Below are 18814 nucleotides of genomic sequence, written 5' to 3'. Positions count from 1 at the left end.
ATGGTTAAGTCCAGTGGGGTGCGACGCTCATCTCTCTTTAGCCTGGGGGAGCCGGCGTTCGTCCACAGACAGCTTTCCAGGTCATGCGGCCAGCATGAAGAAACCACTTCTGGCACAACGAAACACCGTGACGGAAGCCAGAGTGCACAGAATCGCCGTTTACCTTTCTGCAATTGTGGTACCTATTTATCTACTTGCACTGGTATGCAAGTTACCAGTTTCAAACTGCTAGGTTGGCAGAAGCTGGAACAGAGCAATGGGAGCTCGCCCCGTCGCAGCGATTCGAACCACCGACCTTCTGATCTGCAAGCCCAGGAGGCTCAGTGGTTTAGACCACAGTGCCAAACGTGTCCCTATGCTACTAATAAGAGCAAGTGGCTAAGACGGAGAGCCAGAGCCTAGATCCTTAGGATGAAAAGTGAGGAATGGAGCAAAAAAGAGGGAGAGGGGGCTACTTTGGAACAGCCTGGCACTGCCACAGCTCTCACTCGGTAACATACGGATAATCAAAGCCAGAGTAGTTCCACCTTAACCCCCCACCTAACACCTGCAGGCCCACATTCACATCAGGGGAAGAAAACACTGACTCTAGGTCCCTTTTTTTATTCAATCACTGATTTAGATGTCCACATCTGGTAAAACCTTGTACAACCAAAGGCCAAACCTGATACAGCCTCCTTCCTGTAGGCCCTAAGGAGGTAAACAAGCCATTTAACTCCCATCAGAAACCTGTCCCGGTTTTAAGGCAGGATGGCGTGTCCCACCTCAGTCAGCTTTTCCCTGTACCAGCCCCATAATTAAGGCAAGAGTCAGGTAGAGGAAGGAGAAATGTGTGCTTTGCCAGAGGCTCGGGTTGATGGGTATCCATCATCTTCTTACTCAGACACGGCATAGCAGTGTGCGAGAGAGCATGTGTGTGCTGTAAGTCACAATGCAGGAAATAAGTTTGACCCAAGCACTTGAAGTGTGTAAAGCACTGCGGTACAGAAACCAGCAGACACATATTTACAGGTACCAAATTGCATTGGCACACAGATAGCTCCTGGGATAATAGAATTCTGGTCTGTCAGTCTACCATCTCCTCCTGAACCACTCCGCAGCGTGGAAGGGAAAGGAAAAGTCTGAAAGCTGAGCAGGAGGGGAAGATAACAGACTGCATTTGGGAAACCTGGAACCTTTCACCTGGGAGCGAGCACCCGCTATCTCTCTAAGGAACTGGGGAAATGTAACTACTTCCCCCTGTTTTCGTGAAGCCATCATTGACTGTTTGGCATTTAAATTCCATCCAATTAAACACAATCTCCTGGTACGGTAGTTCACAAAAGTGAAAAACAGTAGAATAAAATCAAAGCTTAAAAAACAGTCAATACACCAGTGCTTTTGTGACATTAGCAGCCGATCCCATTGTCACCTGGGAACTATTTGCACGCTGAGGGAACGCCCCTCAAATGAAGGAGAAATGAGATGCAAAAGCTACTCTATGCACATTCCTACAATCTGATGTGTAAAGTCAGAGAGCTTTCAGGGTATCCCCTGCCAGGCACTGACCTTTCCAGACACCTTCAGTTTTTGATTAAGAGACACCGAACACAAGTCTTCATGCATACGATCCAGCAGCCACAGTAAGAACTCCAGGGCATCATGCTGTGAGTTTCCGCGGAACTGTGCGCCATACTTAGATACGACATTCTGCAGTTTAAAAAAAAACAAGAGTTCAGAGTTAATATTTTGTATGGTGTAGGAAAGGGGACCTAGCCATGGAGGGGTAAAAGATATTCATATGCCTTGATCCTCCCTCACATCTTCCCTCTGCTTGGGCTAAGTTGCGGGTAATCAAAAAGAGCCAAGAGCAGCAGAATCTCATCAAAACAAGATGTCTAGACTGTACCATTTCAGAGTGAAAGTGGGGGCTGGCACATCAGAGAGAAGGTAAGCCAGAAGTGTTCTCCTGGACACACCACTTTCTGTGGGGATGGAACTGTTTGATATGGAGCAGCAGTCCATCAAGGGAGGCCCCCAATTGCAGTCAAAGTGGTACAGTCCAAACAAAGCTTTACCACCTGAGTGAGAACAAGCCCTAAGAGTCACACTGAGTAACCCTGGAAAAGTCACTCATTAGCTTGACTGAAATAAGAGAAGGGGCACAGCCCAAATGTAGGCTTGTCACCTAAGCGAGAGCTCGGCCTGAATTATGCAGGGCACATTTGCATGACTTCTGCTGTATAATCTGGACTGGCTCCAAGATGGCAGGATTCAAAGAACATGGTGTTATTTGTAGCAAGGACAGCAACAGCGGTACGCAGGGACGTGGAGTTTGAAATGAAGGAAATTTTGAAGGGAAGGGACACAGGAAGAAGTAGCCATAGAAGCGGGGCAGAGAATTGTGTGGGATGGTACCCCATGGCTTCAAAGCTTTCCCCATTCTACTGCCCTATATGTATCTAGGTAGCCTCAGCTAGGCAAAGGCAGCCACAAAACTCGCACAAGGCCTATTCCTGACCTAACAGAAGGAAAAAATGTAGAACATTTGTTGGACCAGATCTACAGGTAGCGTCTGGGTGTAGTAAGTTTGAATAGTTGTAAATCTGGTCAATACAATGGAGTTGCGGGGGGGGAAACCCTGCAGCTGAGCTACTCTTCAATTTGACATTTCCTCCTCACTTTTTTATCTTAACAAAGTAGGAACTTCTCCAAGGCAGAATTGTGCTGGGCCATGCAACACACACCAAACCTATTTCTACACCTAATGCAGTAGGTTTCTTTACATAACGACACAAGTTCTTTCTTTTTTTGCTCTTAAAGCTACAAAGAAGACTATTTCTCCCCTGCTGGAAAAAGGTCCAATTCTTGCAGATAATCTAGCAAAAAAATTCAAATTATTTATTACGTTTGTAACCCACCTTTCCCGCAGAAAGCACAGGGTGGCATCCACACCTTCCCCCCTGCCCATTTTATCCTTAAGTTAGGCTGAGGTAGGTTAGGCTGAATTGCATGGCTGAGCAGGGATTTGAACTGAAGTCTTCCTAGTCTAGGACAACCACTAAAACACACTGGGATTTTTAACAGCTACACCATGCTCGTGCCCTAGAAAAGCTTATCCCACAATGTGTGGCATCATCCTCAACATCAATTTGTGCAAGTGACCTTCCCCTGACTTAGCAAAACCAGAATTGCTCACTCCACATTTCAAAAATCATAATAATAATCCCCAGACCTACCCAGTTCCTTGATCATGCCCCCCTGCAGTTTGACCCCTGCTTATATTTCACAAGGAAAGAATTGGGACAACACAGTTTTGTCCCTGCAGCAATAGAAGAGGATGCTAAATTGATCCCCAATGCCGGATCTACAGGAGACAAACACAGGCTCTCTGCCTGCCTCTGAGTTGCTCAACAGTTACCATGACAACCAAAGCTACACTGTTGGGAACCCAGGAGGGCGAAGACAAGAAGAGTTCAGGCTCCTTCTCCCTTTTGCCTGTCAGGGCCACTTTGCTCTTTCCTCTTGGAGGCTACACCTTGGTGCCCTACCTGCAGCTCCTGGCCAAAGAAGTCCTCCTAGATCACAAAGCAAAACCAGCCACTTCCTGCTGTGCTTTGCTGACAAGGGGATTATTTTGAAGGAGCCAATTATCTCTGCTATGAAGAGGAGTCTAGCCACTTGCAGCTCTGAACATCACCCTGCCCAGCTTAACAAAAACTGGAAAACCTTCCTCTGGCACACCTTTCCTGTGCCCAAAGCCACTCACTATGAGCTTGCCCCTGGTACCCATGAAGCCACCCCACACACTTTATTCTGGCAAGGTGCCTGTGTCTTTAAGAGCTGTGGGATGGGCACAAGCTCGCAAGGAGAACTCTCCCCCCCCATCTATGCTGGGAAAAGCAGTGGTCTGTCTCTCATGAAGCTGGTAAGCAGTGGTGGCATAACAGATGCTTCAGCACTATGACTCCCATCTACCCCAGCAGTGGTGTAGCGTGGGGGGGCAGGGGGTGGTAGCCCCAGGTGCAAAACTGTTAGGAGGCACTAATCCCCTGTGCTGCCTCAAGACAGATGTGTACTTCAATTGTTGTGCTCCGCTGAAATGGCTTCTCCATGCAAACCAGGAAGTGACTTCTCCAGACAACGGAAGGACTCTTCTTTTCTTATCTCTACAGCCATGATCTCCTGGGTGACGCGGACACTCTTAGGCAGTTGAATGTGCTCCATCCGTTTCCCTCTCTCCCACCCACCCCTCCGCACAGCCCCAGGCACTGGCAACCCACTCTACACCACTGGTCAGGAGTGATGGGAGCTGTAGTCCAGCAAAAAAAAAAAAAATAGAGGACCCGCAGTTCCCACCCCTCCCTTAAAGCCACAGGTGCCCTACTGGGAGGGCGGAGGTATCAACCCTATTTGCAACCAGCAAATGCTACCCAAGGCGGAGCTCTCTTTGTGCAGGATGGCCAAGAGTTGCATGGGTTTCCCCCCATCAGTTCTGTCCCCAAGCGAAGTACTGAAAAAGCAGAATTGCAATGCAAGAGGAAACCCGAAGCACTAGCCTGCTAGAGATTATGGTGCTTTAATGTGACAGCCTCCAAGTCTCCAAGCCAACCCCGATGCCATAATTGCGGAAGGAATGACCTTTTTAAGAATGTAAATAAACACTCTGTTGCTAAATCAGAAGGAGGGGGAAAGAGGTACATCTAGTCCCACATTATCGCTTCCCTGGCAGGCAGCCAAATGCCTCTGGCCACCACATGCAAGCAAGGTAGGAATGTGATGACCACTCCTTGTTTCTTCTCAGCATCTGGTGGTCAGAATTAGGCTGCCTCCCCACCACCACCCTTTCCTGTGCAATCCGGGGCACTTCCATGCCTTAAGGCTCTACCTCCTGCGCTCCAAAAGGTATATTCCCCCTCACTCCCCCATCTCTCCACACTAACTTCTCCCACATGTTCTATTTCAAGAGCAAGCTGCTCCCTAAATACTGTTATGCTTGTTTAAGTGTGACATTCAGTATGCCGAGACGGGAATACTAAGAGCCTGGAAATATGCAGCAAAAAGCACGCACAGAAAGAATGTGTGCCAAGCATGGGGCATTGTGCCAGGCTGTGATGGAATGCAGGATGTACAAAGGAGCACTAGTTACAGGGCTGCCCACACCACACCTGAGCTTCACTGAAATGGCTGGGCTAAAACCAGGCAGGTGAGACTCTCTCACTCCCCATAGGATTTTGGTACTAGCCAGGAACAGCAGGGAGATGAAAGCTTCTGAAGAGCATTGTGGAGGTGGGGAGAAGGTGCAGCCCTTCTTAGCTGAAGGGCTAAGAAGTGTAAAATTATCATGGCACATGCCAACTCCAAAGGAAAGGGATTCAATCAGCATTTGATGTTCAGCCTGTACTTGACATTATCAGGAGCCACCAGTGATGTGCATGGCTGCCCATGAGGACAGCCATCAAAACTGCAGTTTGGAGCATCTTTGTAACCTCAGGCTGCGGACTGGCACCATTCTCCCAAGCTGGTCATTGGAACAGCTATAGACGGCTTCATATTTCAGTTAGGACTTAGCCTTCCTGGTCTGGGTGCAGCTTGCACCTTTCATATCCAGATCCTGGCTTGACCTCTGGCTTGACCACAGCTCCTGTGGCGAAGGTGTCTACGTTTGTTGTGCGTAGTACAACATGTATGGAGAGTGAGATTTGGGGACGGGAGAGCGGGGAGAGAACACCGTTTGATTTTCCCACCTCAGGCAATATAGTGTCTTGCACCCTGTGCCCTTGCAGTGATATTATGTGACAGGACTCACAAAGCCGTGCCTGAGGTAAAGTTGGAATGTTCCCTTCGAGGAGCCCCCAGCATAGTGGGTGGAATTCAATGTTGAGCTCTGCTGAACATTCTTAGCAAGCATTGCAGCTTCCTAGATGGAATGATTCCCCCTTGCCTCCACCCCCCCCCCAAGTGTTCTGGGTGTTCTCCCAAAACACCCCTCTGAGCCAATTTTTGGGGGTGCAGGGGGAGGAGAAGAGGGGAACCCAGTTGTGCCAGAAGAAGCCCAGGGCTTCTGCTGATGTAACATGTTAGGTCAAACCAGCCTTGTGAGGCTAGAATGCCTGAGGGTCCCTCTAACAGGTGAGGTCAGATGTGAGACATCACCTGTATCCTCTACCTGTCGTTCCTCCATGTGTTGCTGGACTCCAGCTCCAACCATTCTACACCACTGCCCATGCTGGCTGTGGCTGATGGAAGTTGGGAGTCCAACAAATGCTGGAGGGCCACAAGTGACTGGTCCCTGTTCTAGTAGACCAGAATCCATCAGCAGCCATCTTTCCACACACAGTTCAAAAGCCCAGAGGGCAGGCTGTGGAAAGCAGTTCAGACCCGCTTCCTCCTCAAGCAAGGCTCTTTCCCATGCTCTTTGGGCAGTGAAGAGCAATTAAATGCTAACAAGCCCTTGATTATTAACGGAACTATATAGCCAACTGAGTGTTAACAGATCTGCCCTCCAGATACTTATCTGTAACGTGTAGTGAAACCTCAGCAGGTAGCTCATCGCTGAAGCCTTGTGGCTGCATAATAACCATCCTATTAAACAGAAATTAAACCCAGACTTGCAAGGGAAATATTACTCTAGCAAAACATTGTTCTCAGCAGCCTCCCTTGGCGAGCCTATACATCATGAAGGAGTGGGCAGCAATCACCAGAAATTGCTGCGCTGCACAACCCACAAAAAGGCAGGTCAGTTACTCTGCTCCGTGCTACACGCAGAGGCTACTGTGTCTGTGCAAATGAACATTTAATTTGCGAAAACAGGAGGCAGGGAAAAGGGATGGCGCTCACCAAAATTGTTTTTATGAACAATTTATGGTGATGAAGTGTCTGGGCTTTTTAAAAAAACTTAGGCTTGCCAACTTTTTGAACTCTTCCTATACTTGTGCCTCTACCCAGTGCTTTTTTTCTAAAAAAATGTTTAGGGGTACTCTCATTTTCCTACTCTTATTGAAATACTGCCCCTTAATGAGGCCAAACTTCAATTCACAAAATGTTTAGGGGTATGCGTAGCCCTGTGTCCCATCCAGAAAGGAAGCACTGTCCCTACCTGAGATGCAGATATTAACCTAGGGGAGTTCCACCCACTCCCACATTAAGAAAGGCAAGAAATGTAGAGGTCAAATTAAGCACGTCTGGTTATTCCACTGCCATTTTGTATCCCTCCCACTTTCAGATAGAATGAAGGGGGTTAAATCCCCCTGCATCAAGATAGGTGCCTGGTTTTCCTGGTCTCTGAAGGGGCAGTATGGAGATGTGGCTGATGAAAGCTGACTGCTAATTCAATGTGGGCATGGCCAAATGGCGAGCTGCTGAAATATTTCAATCTGAGCTGGAAGGGGAAGTAAAACTACTTCTCCAAAGAAACTTTTTGCAACCTTAATTGTTGAATTCTGGCAAAAGTACTGCTCTAAAGTAGGCACTACTTATACACACAGACACACACACACACATTCAAAAGCTTCCAACCTAAATACTTTCTATCAATGATTTTCTGGACATCTGGAAGAAGGGATGTTGTCAGATGCAATGGTGTACTGGTTGGACCTGGGAGACCAGGGTTCAAATCCCCACTCAACTGATGACCCCCCCCCCTTCCTTCCTTTCTCTCTTTCACACACACCTCCCTACTGGCAGACAGGAAGCATGTCTACGATTCAAGAACACATTCAAGCCAGGCAAAAGCACTCTAGGAAATAACAACGTTGGGGTGGGGTGGGGCACTCCCGGGGGGGGGGGGTATGTGACCTGGGAAGAGTCCTAGAAGGCTTGATTCCTTATCCCTGCAGAAGTGGGTCCTGGGCCCCCAGCTGGAGGCCAACAGTCTGGAGACAATAACACACCCCAACTGCCCATGCTTGTGTCACGAGAATACCAAAATTATGCAAATTGCATCTCCACTATACATTGCATCTCCAACTCATGAATATATAACTGCAGAACAAATGGTGAGTGGCAACTCACATTAGTAATTCCCAGAAAGATAATTGTGTTAGCTTACTGTAGCATAAACACTCGGAAGAGTTTTGTGGCCCCTGAAAGGCTAACCATTTTATTAAGGCATAAGCTTCTCTCTGTCACTGTATATGAACCATGCCTTTCAGCTGCTCTTATATCCCAGTGACTTAAGTGAGGGAATGTGGATTTTGGTCATGTTCGCACGTGGGAGTAAACAGCCTCAAATTCAGGTGCTCCTGATTAACCAAATTCCAAAATGAGTTGAAAAAGGACTGTTGCTTTCATCTCTTTATGTCTGGGATTTGAATGCCTGCTGTGGGCTTTGTTTAATTCCCCCCCACACACACACACACACCTCATTTATTGCTGATCAAGTATGTGCCGGAAGAAAGAAAAGGAAGGTCACTGGTGTGGTAGCAGCAGCATCGCGATGAAAAGTATGATATTACTGGCATGGGCTCAGCAGAAACAAGGGCAATAAATAAACATGAGCCAAACCATCTCAGAGCAGACCAAACTGACAGGCATCTGGGCTGAGCAAGGAAGAGTCAAAGTGCAAGCAGTTAAATAGGTACCGCTCTGGCGGGAAGGTAAAAGGCGCAGCTTAGTCATGCTTGCCACACGACCCGGAAAAACTATCTGCAGACAAACGTCAGCTCCCTCGGCCAGTAAAGCAAGATGAGCACTGCAACCCCAGAAGTGTTCACGACTGGACTTAATAGTCAGGGGTCCTTTACCTTTTTTTACTCACACAGCACAGTGGAATGCACAATTGGAATGGGGGTTTCTCAGTCTAAGCAGTGGTGTAGTTGTAAATTTTGAATAGCAGGAGTTTGTTGTGATGGCCCCCACAGCTGCACCCCTAAGTAGAGCCTATAGCCTTGTTCTCCAGGAGAGTCCAAAAATAAAGACAACTGTGCTGGTTTACTGTGCAGCACTCAGTCTTGTTAGGATCAGCTGACAGTCATAGAATGATCAGTTAGCAAAGGATGATCCACAAACCATGCCCACCTGTCCCACCACCTGATATCATGTGTGACATCAGGTATGGGGCCAGGAAGAGACGCAGCTGGGTCGGCTGTGCAGCTGAGTTCCCCAGGGGGAACCCGATTGCTCGGGTGATCCCTGCAGAAAGCAAGGTTGAAGGCACTGCCCATCCGTCAATGTTCACCCACAGGGGTGAGGACAGAGAAAGATCTGGTGTTCTGGGCCAAAAAAGGTCCCCTCCCACCAGGTTAGCATGTTGCATTTGGGCTGAGGAGTCCATCCGGCTTCATAACTCTGATCGGCCATAAAATTCAGTGTGTGGCCGTAGTTGGACCTCAATCACTGTCTGAGCCTAGCCTACATCACAGGGCTGTTGCTATTATGAGGATAAATTGGGATGCTCCGCACCCAGGTAGCCCAGAGGATCTCTGGCTGATGATTTCATAGTTCCTATTCTGAATAGAAAGTACCAGTAAGTCCTGGAGCTGCACCCCACCCCCTTCCACTGTATCATGGGGACTACGCATAGCAGAGGCAAACTTAATGTGGAAAGTGCGAAGTGGCCCAGGGATGACCTAGGGTGGCTCAAGAGCAGCAGAGATGATGGATAAAGATTCCTCTCTCGCTCTTGAAATGCCCTGAGGTTAAAAATGCTGCTGCAGAATGAGAGTACTGGATACTGAAGAGGGCTTCAAACTCAGCATCTGCGCTTGGATGTTTAAAAAGGCTGTTACAGGAGCAACCCAGTTCATTCCAAGCAGCCAGAGGTCCCCTGCTCTGAAGCCTCCCCTCCTCTCCACCTGATCATCAGGAACAGAGTTGAATGAAAAAAAAGATCTTCTCGGGTGAGTTCCCAGGGTAAGGTTACCAAAGAGGCTCCTTGTAGCAATCGGTTCCCAAGTGACTAGACAACAGGGGGATTTGTGTGAGAGAAAGACTCAGTGAGGCCCCTCCACTCCCAAGTCCTTTTGTAAACCAGAAGTGTGCTAGGCAGACTCAAGTGGAACTGGAAAAGGGCAGATTCTGTTCTGCAGGAATGCGAAAATTGCCTCTGATGGCACCAGCGCAAGAGGAATTTTCTCAACAGGACTCTCTATGCTCGCCGTCTTTTTCCCTGCACAGTCTCCTTCCCGGAGTCCTTTGCCTTGCTGTTTCCTAGAAACAGAGCCCGTCACAAACACATCACTACTCAGCCTCACAATAAATAAACAGAGGGTGTGTACGCACTAAAGTGCCTTCCCACCCACCAGCAGCTACAACTGTCATACATGGACTGAGGTTGAACCAGGGCGTTCTTCTCTCAGCTTTTGGAGATGGCAATCCGATTTTAATCCCCAAAACTCAAACCCTCAACTAAAAAATACCAAAGAAAGTATGTCTGGCTGGTACATTTCAGAAATGGGAAGTGTTGTCTAGAGGTCCTAAGTTTTATGTTCCCGTTTTATACCAGGCCCCTCGGGAAAATCCTCCCTCTGCACTGCTTGGTTCCCAGCTCCCATTCAAGTAAGAGAGGCCACATTTACCAGGCATCTTTGAGAAGCTGGTGGGTTCCCAGACTGACAGCCAGCAGGGAGTAGAATTGGCACACAAACATATATACATCATTTTGATTACTCAATTCTCAAGGGCTGGCAGATGAATGCGTGGGCTGATGCCAAGGAAAACCTGCATGTGAGGTGACACTGGGCAATGTGGAAGTTCTTATTTATTTCTGCAATGTTAGCTAGATCTGTGACGATCCAGTCACAAGTGTGTGTGTGTGTGTGTGTGTGTGTGTGTGTGTGTTTCAGCAACTGTAAAAGGAGCCTATGGAGGTTTACACAAGAGAAAGCCCTGCTGTGTTCGGTGGAAGTCACTCCATCCCCAAGTAAATAATAATAATAATGTTATGATTTGGAAGAGGGGGAGTAGGCTGTATGCCCAAGACCCTCCTAACCCCTGGATCCAGCAAGTGTTAAAAGATCAGTCAGGCTAGCTTCCTGAAAAGGCGATAGCCTGGGTGATGGGCCATTAAGGGGAACAAAGGAAAGGGGCTCTGTGTGAGATGGCAAATAGGTGGAGCCCCTCCCTCAGCCCACAGATAGTTAGAAGGACAAAGCCAGAGATGAGAGCAGAGAGCTGGAGTGATGAGACTCAGAAGCAAAGAATCAAAACAGGAACTGAGAGAGACAGAGCAATGTTTGATATCTGTTTGAATCCAAGGCCGCAGCTTTAGGGGGAGCAAGGTGCTAACACTGTGAAGCCCTCCATCATAGGCTCAGGTTGTATATGTGTGTAAATAAACCATATATCAGAAAGACACCACAGTCTCCACTGCCTCATTTCCAAAGGAAACACGAACCCTGCGTAAAGCACCTGGAATCATGTACAGATGGAGATTAGGGTAATGTACAACCATAATAATATTGCAGAGCATGGCAGCCTTCATCAAAAAACAAACAAACCCATGTCTGTTCAACAGTGCAAGCCAATCATCATCCCCACTACCTGTTGTCGTCAACAGGAGATACTGACACCTTTGTCCTTGATCATCTCAGGTAAGTCAGTATTATTATCATCACCATATCGCAGATGCTGCACTCAGAGCCCCTGGTAAAGTCATGGCAGAGGTGAGATATGAACGACCGTGCCATGTTTCAAGTTCCACATCCCAAGCCACTCTCTACAACCATTCAAAAGCATCACCAATTCCACAGCCTATGGCCCATTTGTCAAGCTTATGTTAAAAGCAAAGGTGGAGAACCTGTGGCCGTCCAGGTGATGTCGGACTCAAACTTTTGCCCTGGACAGAATGGCTAATGGTCAGGGAGGGTGTGAACTATAGTCCAACAGCTTTTGCAAGGCCCAAAATTGAACATACCTGCCCTAAAGTGCTATATTGAGAATCTGAGGCAACATGATACCTGCCTCACCAGGGACTAGCAGAGTGTCAGGTATGCGTGCACAAGAAATACCTGATATTTCAATGGTATCATGATGATTCACTGTAGTTACAAACAGGAAGCTCACAGCTTTCCACAGAGAATTCAAATTTCCTTCTGCAGCCTGAGTGGTATGATGCTACCAACTTGCCACAAGAGTGCAGTGAAAATGATATGGAGAATCAACTAGTTTTAGAAATCTGCATCTCCACTACTGTGCTTTGTACAGATGATGACATAAGGAGGAACCTGAGAAGTTCTCCTTTTGAAAGTATGGAGAGCATTTGCCACCTGTAGACCTGCAGGCTCTGTCTAGTACTGTAACACTGTTTGATTACTAAGCATTTTATCTTTATTATTTAAACTTACTAGACACTTTTTGGCAAAAATTAACTCAAAGCGACTTACAACAAGAAAAGTAAATACCTTAAAAAGAGCATAAAACTGAGACAGAGTAAAATTCAAAACTCATTTATATTTTTAAAAGGCAGAGCTAAAACTCCCTCCCCCACTTGAAGGAGGCCACAGATAATTAAAAGCCAAAGGCCTGGTAGAAAATTAATGTTTTGGCCTAGCACACAAAGATATGTGATTATGGAACTAAGGTGCCTCCCTGGGGAGAGCATTCCATAAGTGTGGAGTCACCCCAGGGAAGGCCCACTGATATGTGTGTGTGAACAGACACCACAGTGAAGTTGCATTTGAGGCACCACAAAAGTGTGCCTTTCTGTGTTTTTGTGGTGTTAGATATGTGACGGCACATTCAAGATCTAAGTGAGCACCTGTCTTGATGCTGCCATCATTGAGTGAGGACGTGGCTGCTGCCCCGGCTTCTTTCCATGGAACCACAGAATTGTAGAGTTGGAAAGGACCATGAGGGTCAGCTAGTCCAAAGCCCTTGAATGCAGGAATATTTTGCCCAATGTGGGGCTCAAACCCACCACCCAACATTGCCCAGCTGATCCTCTTTCCACCACCATTCTCCTTACCCAAAGCTTTTTTGCATCCAACATAAAACAGGAATTTTAAATGAACTTGAGTATGATTAATTTGGCAATAAGTCTGAAGGTGAGAGTGTGTCATCGGTGGTGCCGAATCTAGCCCCTTCCTTAAGGGTCAATGTTGAAACATTTTTGTTTCACATTCCGCTCTGAGAATTTTCTCCAAATAGAATTTGAAATCTATGTTTCCAGAAACTGCCACAAAATGCAAAGCGCTGAAAGATTCAGAAGCCTCGCCTATAATTCAGTATCCACCTGGGGTTCCTTCTTAGCATACAGACCCTGTGCATGGTATAAAAATAATAAAAATAACCAGATGACGCTAAAACAATTTCACCTTTGACAGTGGCTTGCTGCATCAACAGGGAAAGAAACACACACACACACACAGACTACCCTAGTATTAGCAGGACTGTCAAGGAGCTGAATTAGTAACACAAGATTTGCCAAAGCCACAGCTCAGGCATTTGCTTCAAAGAAGCCTCTGACAGCCAGCAGCCAAATGTGAGCATCAGAGAAAGAGAAAAGGCTCACCTCTGAAGAAATCCAATCTGTCAACAAAAGTGACCAGATAGTAGCTTCAAAACAACAAAAATAAATCAGAATCCCTCAACCGCACAGAACCTCCTGATCCTAGCTCCCTGGGTCCACTATTCTAGGGAAGGCATTCCCAAAACAAAACAAAAAGGAAATAGCCCTCCAAAATAGGAAATTCCAGCACAATTCCCATGGCAATTCCTCTCCCTTCCACCCATGGAAGAGAGGCCTATCTTTCACCATTGCTACTCAAACCCTCCACAGCGCACACTCATCTGTCTTTTCTTCAGTAAACTACAGGCATTTAAATAAGCCACCAGGGCAAATCACTGGCTCAGCACACTGGACCACGTTCAGCCCCCTAATGAAGTGGCTGAATAGTCTATGCATCACTTGATTAGGAGATGGGTGGAGGTCCACTTGCAAGCAACACCTGGGACTTCCACCCACCCAAAAATAAATGCTTCACCCCTGTATACCTGAAGGACTGTCTCCACCCCCATTATTCCATCCATACACTGAGATCCAGCTCCAAGGACCTTCTGGTGGTTCCCTCATTGCCATGCCCGCCCTGTGGAATGCCTTTCCATCAGATGTCGAGGAAATAAACAACTCTCTGGTGTTTAGGAGACATCTGAGGGCAGCCTGGAATAGGGAAGTTTTTAATGTTTGATGTTTTACTGTGTTTGGTGTTTTAATTTGTTGGAAGCCACCCAGAAGGGCTGGGGCAACTCAAGACAGATGGGTGGCATATAAAAAACAATATAGTATTGCTGTTATTATTTCTTGCCAGTCAGATTGGGGCTGATATACAGGCAACCATGCCCTGTAGCAGGCAGGAAATTGTGGACTTGACAATCTCTTCCCTTCCAGCTGGTGTTTCTAAGCAGTTGGAGAATCAAGTCTGCTTCCCCAGATTAATTACTCCTCGCCCCTCAGAGGTGGGCTAAAGGCAAGCAGGCAGTGCTGACACAGAGTGCAGAATATCATGCCTGACTGTTCCCAGAGTGCTGTGAACCTAGCTGGGGGATCACAACGAACTGGTTGGGGCGGGAAACCCAGAAAGCCCACCAGAACAGTCCTGACCTTCCAGCAGCGGAGACAGCCAGTTAGGGTGACCCATTCAGCTTCATGATCCTCAAGATAGAAAAATGGGGTTTCAGGAAGAGGAGGAGGAGGAAATACAGCAATTGAGTATTTCCTTTGCAACTTCAAAGCAAGGAGGAGGAAATACAGCAATTGAGTATTTCCTTTGCAACTTCAAAGCACAGCTCACAAATGCTGAGCACCCTACACGACTTCAGCAGCACCACAGACTTCAGGAGAGCTTCCCAGGTGTGCCAGGTTTGCAAGCAAAACCCTTTCCAGCACATCCCTACCTTCAGCGCCTTTGCGCAGGAAAAAAGAGAAAGGGAGTGAGGTTTTTTTAAAAAGAAAAGGGGGGAAGGTTCTGGGAGGATGATAATGGAAGCATTTGTGTGTCTGGTGGAGTCAAGCAGGAGTGAAATTCTTTATGAAAGGCTCTATCAGACACACAAATGTTTCTCTTACTATCCTCCCAGAAGTTTATTTATTTATTTAATTAAAAATCCTCAAGATTAAAAAGTAGCATTTTTCCCACCTCTGGCTATGGGCAAGGACCACCTGACCAAGTTGTCACATCACCAGCAAACACTACGCTTACATAGAAGAGGAAGAGCTCAGGCTGTTGGAAGTATGAACTTGGAGCAGGGTGAGATCACAAACAATCTGGAAATTCCTCACAAAAGAAACACATAAGAGCATTTTATTCTCCCACTTCTTTTTTAAAATCCTGGTTAGCCTCCCTGATGTGGCACCACGTGGCCATCTGTTAGCAATGCCCTCCAACTCCTCCACCTGCCTAGGCAGTCAACCTGGCCCCATTGCAAAAAACCCCTGCAGCACAGTAGCTCGCTTTAAAGCGTGAGGTGTGACTAAACAGGTGGCTGGAGAAAAAAGAAAGAGAGAGGGAGGTGTGTGTGAGAGAGAGAGTGAAGGAATCCTAACTCTGCCCAGTGGAGCCGTTTGCCACCAAGGAGCACATCTCGAAGTGCAGAAGCCGCACTCCAGCGTCCCCGCAGCGCCTGGCAGAGTTGAGGTCAGACCGTTCAACGGCGCTCGCCGCCGGAGCCAGATCCGGAGCAGCAGGTCACACTGGGGGTGGGGGGTGGAAATATGCAGCGTCGAAGACTGCCTACAGGTGGCTGAGAAGGACTCCGGCGTTAGACGCGGAGCCTCTTTCCCGAGCGCCCCTCCCCTCTCCCCGTGGCCCCCCGGAGAGAGGGGCAGATCCCGCGCAAAAGTGCGCCCCCTACCTTGAAGTCCGCGGAGAGCTGCGGCGTATACTCGAGGGTCCAGAGCGCGCGTACGAGCGCCGCCAAGTGCTGGGTGACTTCCCCGGAGGCGGCTCCAGCTCCGGCTCCAGGTCCGGGTGGCCCTTGCTGGTCGGGCAGCGCCAGGAGGAGGAAGGCGGCCAGCAGCTCGGTGTGGCTCAGGCACTGCACCACGGCGTTCAGGAAGCACGTGTTGCCGTGGTTCTTCAGCCCCTGCGCGCCCGGCGTGAGCGGCCGAGGGTCCCCGGGAACGGCCGCCGGCTGGGGGCTCTGTGCGCCCCACGACAGACGGGCGCTACCGCCGCTACCACCGCCGCCGCCACTGGCTTGGCCTCTCTCGCGCTCGGGCCCGGGCGGGCGCTTGAAGCCGCCCTCGTCGTCCTCGGGCTCGGCGCCTTCTCGCCGCCGCCGCGGCTGTTGCTGTTGCTGCCGGGCGCCGCGCAAAGTTTGCAAGAGGCGCCGCGCCAGCCTGCTCAGGGCGCGCACGGCTCCTCGGCGTCGCCGCCCGGCCCCGGCATGGGGGCGCTCTCCGCTGGCCATCCCGTCCGGGGGGCCGGGCGCGCCGGGGCCGGGCTTCCCGCCCGCCTCTTGCTCGCCCATCGGCGCCAGGAGGCTACGGCCACCAGCTCCGCCGCCGCCGCTTGCTGCCTTCTCCCCGTTGTTGTTGTCGGCTACCTGCGCGCTCCGAGCCTCTCCGCCCTCCCTCCGCGCTTGCCGGCTGGGCAGGGCAGAGAGGCGGGGAAGGCGAGCGGGCCGAGCTCATGGCCGGGGGCAGGCGGGCATCTTGCTGCGCCCCTCCGCCCAAGGCACGGCGCTTTCCCCGCCTCCTCGGGTCGCCGCCCGCGGATCAGCAGAGCCCGGGGAACAGGGGAAGTAAACTCGGCGGAGGGGGTGGATCGCGCGCGCTGAGTTTGGAGGTGCGGCACCTAGCGCCTCCCTCTGCTGGGAGCTCGCCCGCCCGCCCGCCTGGTTCACAGCGGGGAGGCGGCGGTTCTCGCAGGCGAGGCGTTACTGCTGCTTCTGCTGCCGCTAAGAAGTGGCGTCCGCTGGAGCCCGGCAGGCGCACGGAGCAGGATCGCCTGGATCCTGGGTGGGGAAGGGAGGGCGGCAGGCAGGTGTTGCCAGCGAGAGTAGTGGCGGCGGCGGCACTACCTGCAGCCTGGCTCGTCCCTCTTCCTCCTTTGCTCAGGTGCTCAACAGTCAGTGGCAGATGACTGGAGCGGCGAGGGAGGCGGGGAGAGCGCGGCTGCGTGCGGCTGTGGGCCACCGGGAATCCTGGAGAACTCCGCCAGCCTCGCCACCTTCCCCTGTGCCAGGTAGAGGTGGGCAGGTCTTTCCAGCTTAGGAAAGATGTCAACATTCCAAGGACAACATACCGGTACCCTACCGTAGACCCCAACCAAGCCTCGGGTTTGTGGTTCCTACCCTACAGCCATCACTGCCAACTGGAGACAGAGCAGGTCTGTGTTTTGGCACACCACCACAAACTCACAGGTCCAGAGTGATCCTACCCATCCCAATGCCTTCGGTTGGGCTTTTTCCCAGGTGGGTGTGCACGGGATTATGGTGGTAGAGTCCATCCATAGAGGAGAAGGGCATGTGAAGGGCCATTTCCTACCAGATCCTTGTATCCCGCACTGCTCCATTTGGACCAGATTGGCAGACCTTGTGAGAGGAGTTAGTGGGGTCAGTTCACATGCCAATGTTGCCCCACCACAGAAGAGTTGGGGGTGATACTGATGTGGGCATTCTTTAAAAAGTAAGCATGCCAGCTCCACCCCTGTGAGCTCCCCGGCTTCAAATATTATGCTGCTCCGCGGGTGTAAGAGCTGGTGGTTTACAAGAGTGTGCCAGAAATAAGTCTGTGGGTGGTAGCAGCTGTATACAGGCAAAGGGTTGGTGCACACAAGGATTTCAGGCAACCCCCATGAATCCTTTACACATATGACTCACCCTGTAGGTTGGAAAACGCACACAAGTAGTAGACATATGGGGATAGCAATGTCTGTGAATCCATACAGTGTTCAGTTAAGCCGCACCTCCGCCATTAAGTCATAGGATGCCTTAAGGCAAGCCACTACCAGCCTTGGCCATTATTTGCCTGATGGGAACATTGGCTTACCACACAGGCTTGTTGTGCGGATTCATTTGGAAATATAGGTTACATGGATTAGTTCAGCATACAGCAAGGATGTGTGTCTAATTGCCACACAGGTCAGGCATACGGTAATATGTATGTTGGTGGTTCATCCACATTAGTAACCCATTAAATGTTGGTTAAGTTGCAAGATGGGCACACAGTAGTTAAACAGCTCCTTTGCGAGTCATCACCTGCATAAAACATAAACCATCTGTGATAAGGACAGTTTGCCTGCACAGATTAGAGTGCAGCAGTTGCTTGCCATCACTGTCCACATTGGCTCCATGCCTATGATCAGTGAGGGCTGAGCTGGGGTCAGCTCTTAAGCCAATTGTGTTTGAAAGCTTTGGCTGCTGAGGGCTTGCAGCCCTTCCATATGAACACAAGTTATATTGTTCATACGATGGGGGTGCACGAGAGTGTTTTAAGGTGGCTAGAAGTCTTACTGAACTCAATAGGAGTTGCCTCTGAGTCCTGCACTGTAAACAATATCACTTTTTAAGTAGGGAAACTGCCCTTATGGATCCTCCTTACAGACAGACAACCTCACTTTGAAAATCAGGATCTCTCAGTTCCCCTTGAGTTCTTTTAAGAATTCAAGAGGACCTTGAACATTATGTGAATTTGTTGGGGAAGGGGACGATCTAGGGCTGAAAACTGGAGGAAGGTTAATTCCTAAGCAGTTAGGTAATGGGAATACTATAGTGCAGTCATTCATTCCCAAACTGTGTGACCTGAAGAAACCAATAGCTGTAAAAAATAAACTACCTGTAGGCAGTGGCTCTGCACAATATCCATGGCTGCAGTGCCATGGATCCCTTTCACAGTCTAGTGCAAAATCCATCAAGAGTTCCTCTTCTGCAAGGTCTTCTGAAATGAGCAAAAAGG

At 49.3% G+C, this 18814-nt stretch overlaps 1 protein-coding gene across 1 annotated transcript in view; it reads right to left on the bottom strand.

Moving 5' to 3' along the window:
* Positions 1–16838, bottom strand: part of USP43 (ubiquitin specific peptidase 43) — a 92377-nt gene extending 75539 nt beyond the window's left edge. Inside the window, exons 1-2 of the mRNA XM_060271792.1 lie at positions 15769–16838; positions 1549–1689 (exon numbers count right to left, since the gene is read on the bottom strand). Of these exons, the coding sequence (XP_060127775.1) occupies positions 1549–1689; positions 15769–16386 (759 nt within the window). The 5' untranslated portion in view covers positions 16387–16838. The remainder of the gene's footprint in view (positions 1–1548; positions 1690–15768) is intronic.
* Positions 16839–18814: the final 1976 nt, after the last annotated feature.

Source organism: Zootoca vivipara, chromosome 2 (genome assembly GCF_963506605.1).
Source record: "Zootoca vivipara chromosome 2, rZooViv1.1, whole genome shotgun sequence".
NCBI classification, from domain to species: Eukaryota; Metazoa; Chordata; class Lepidosauria; order Squamata; family Lacertidae; genus Zootoca; species Zootoca vivipara.
This window is presented reverse-complemented; position numbering and strand designations above follow the sequence as displayed.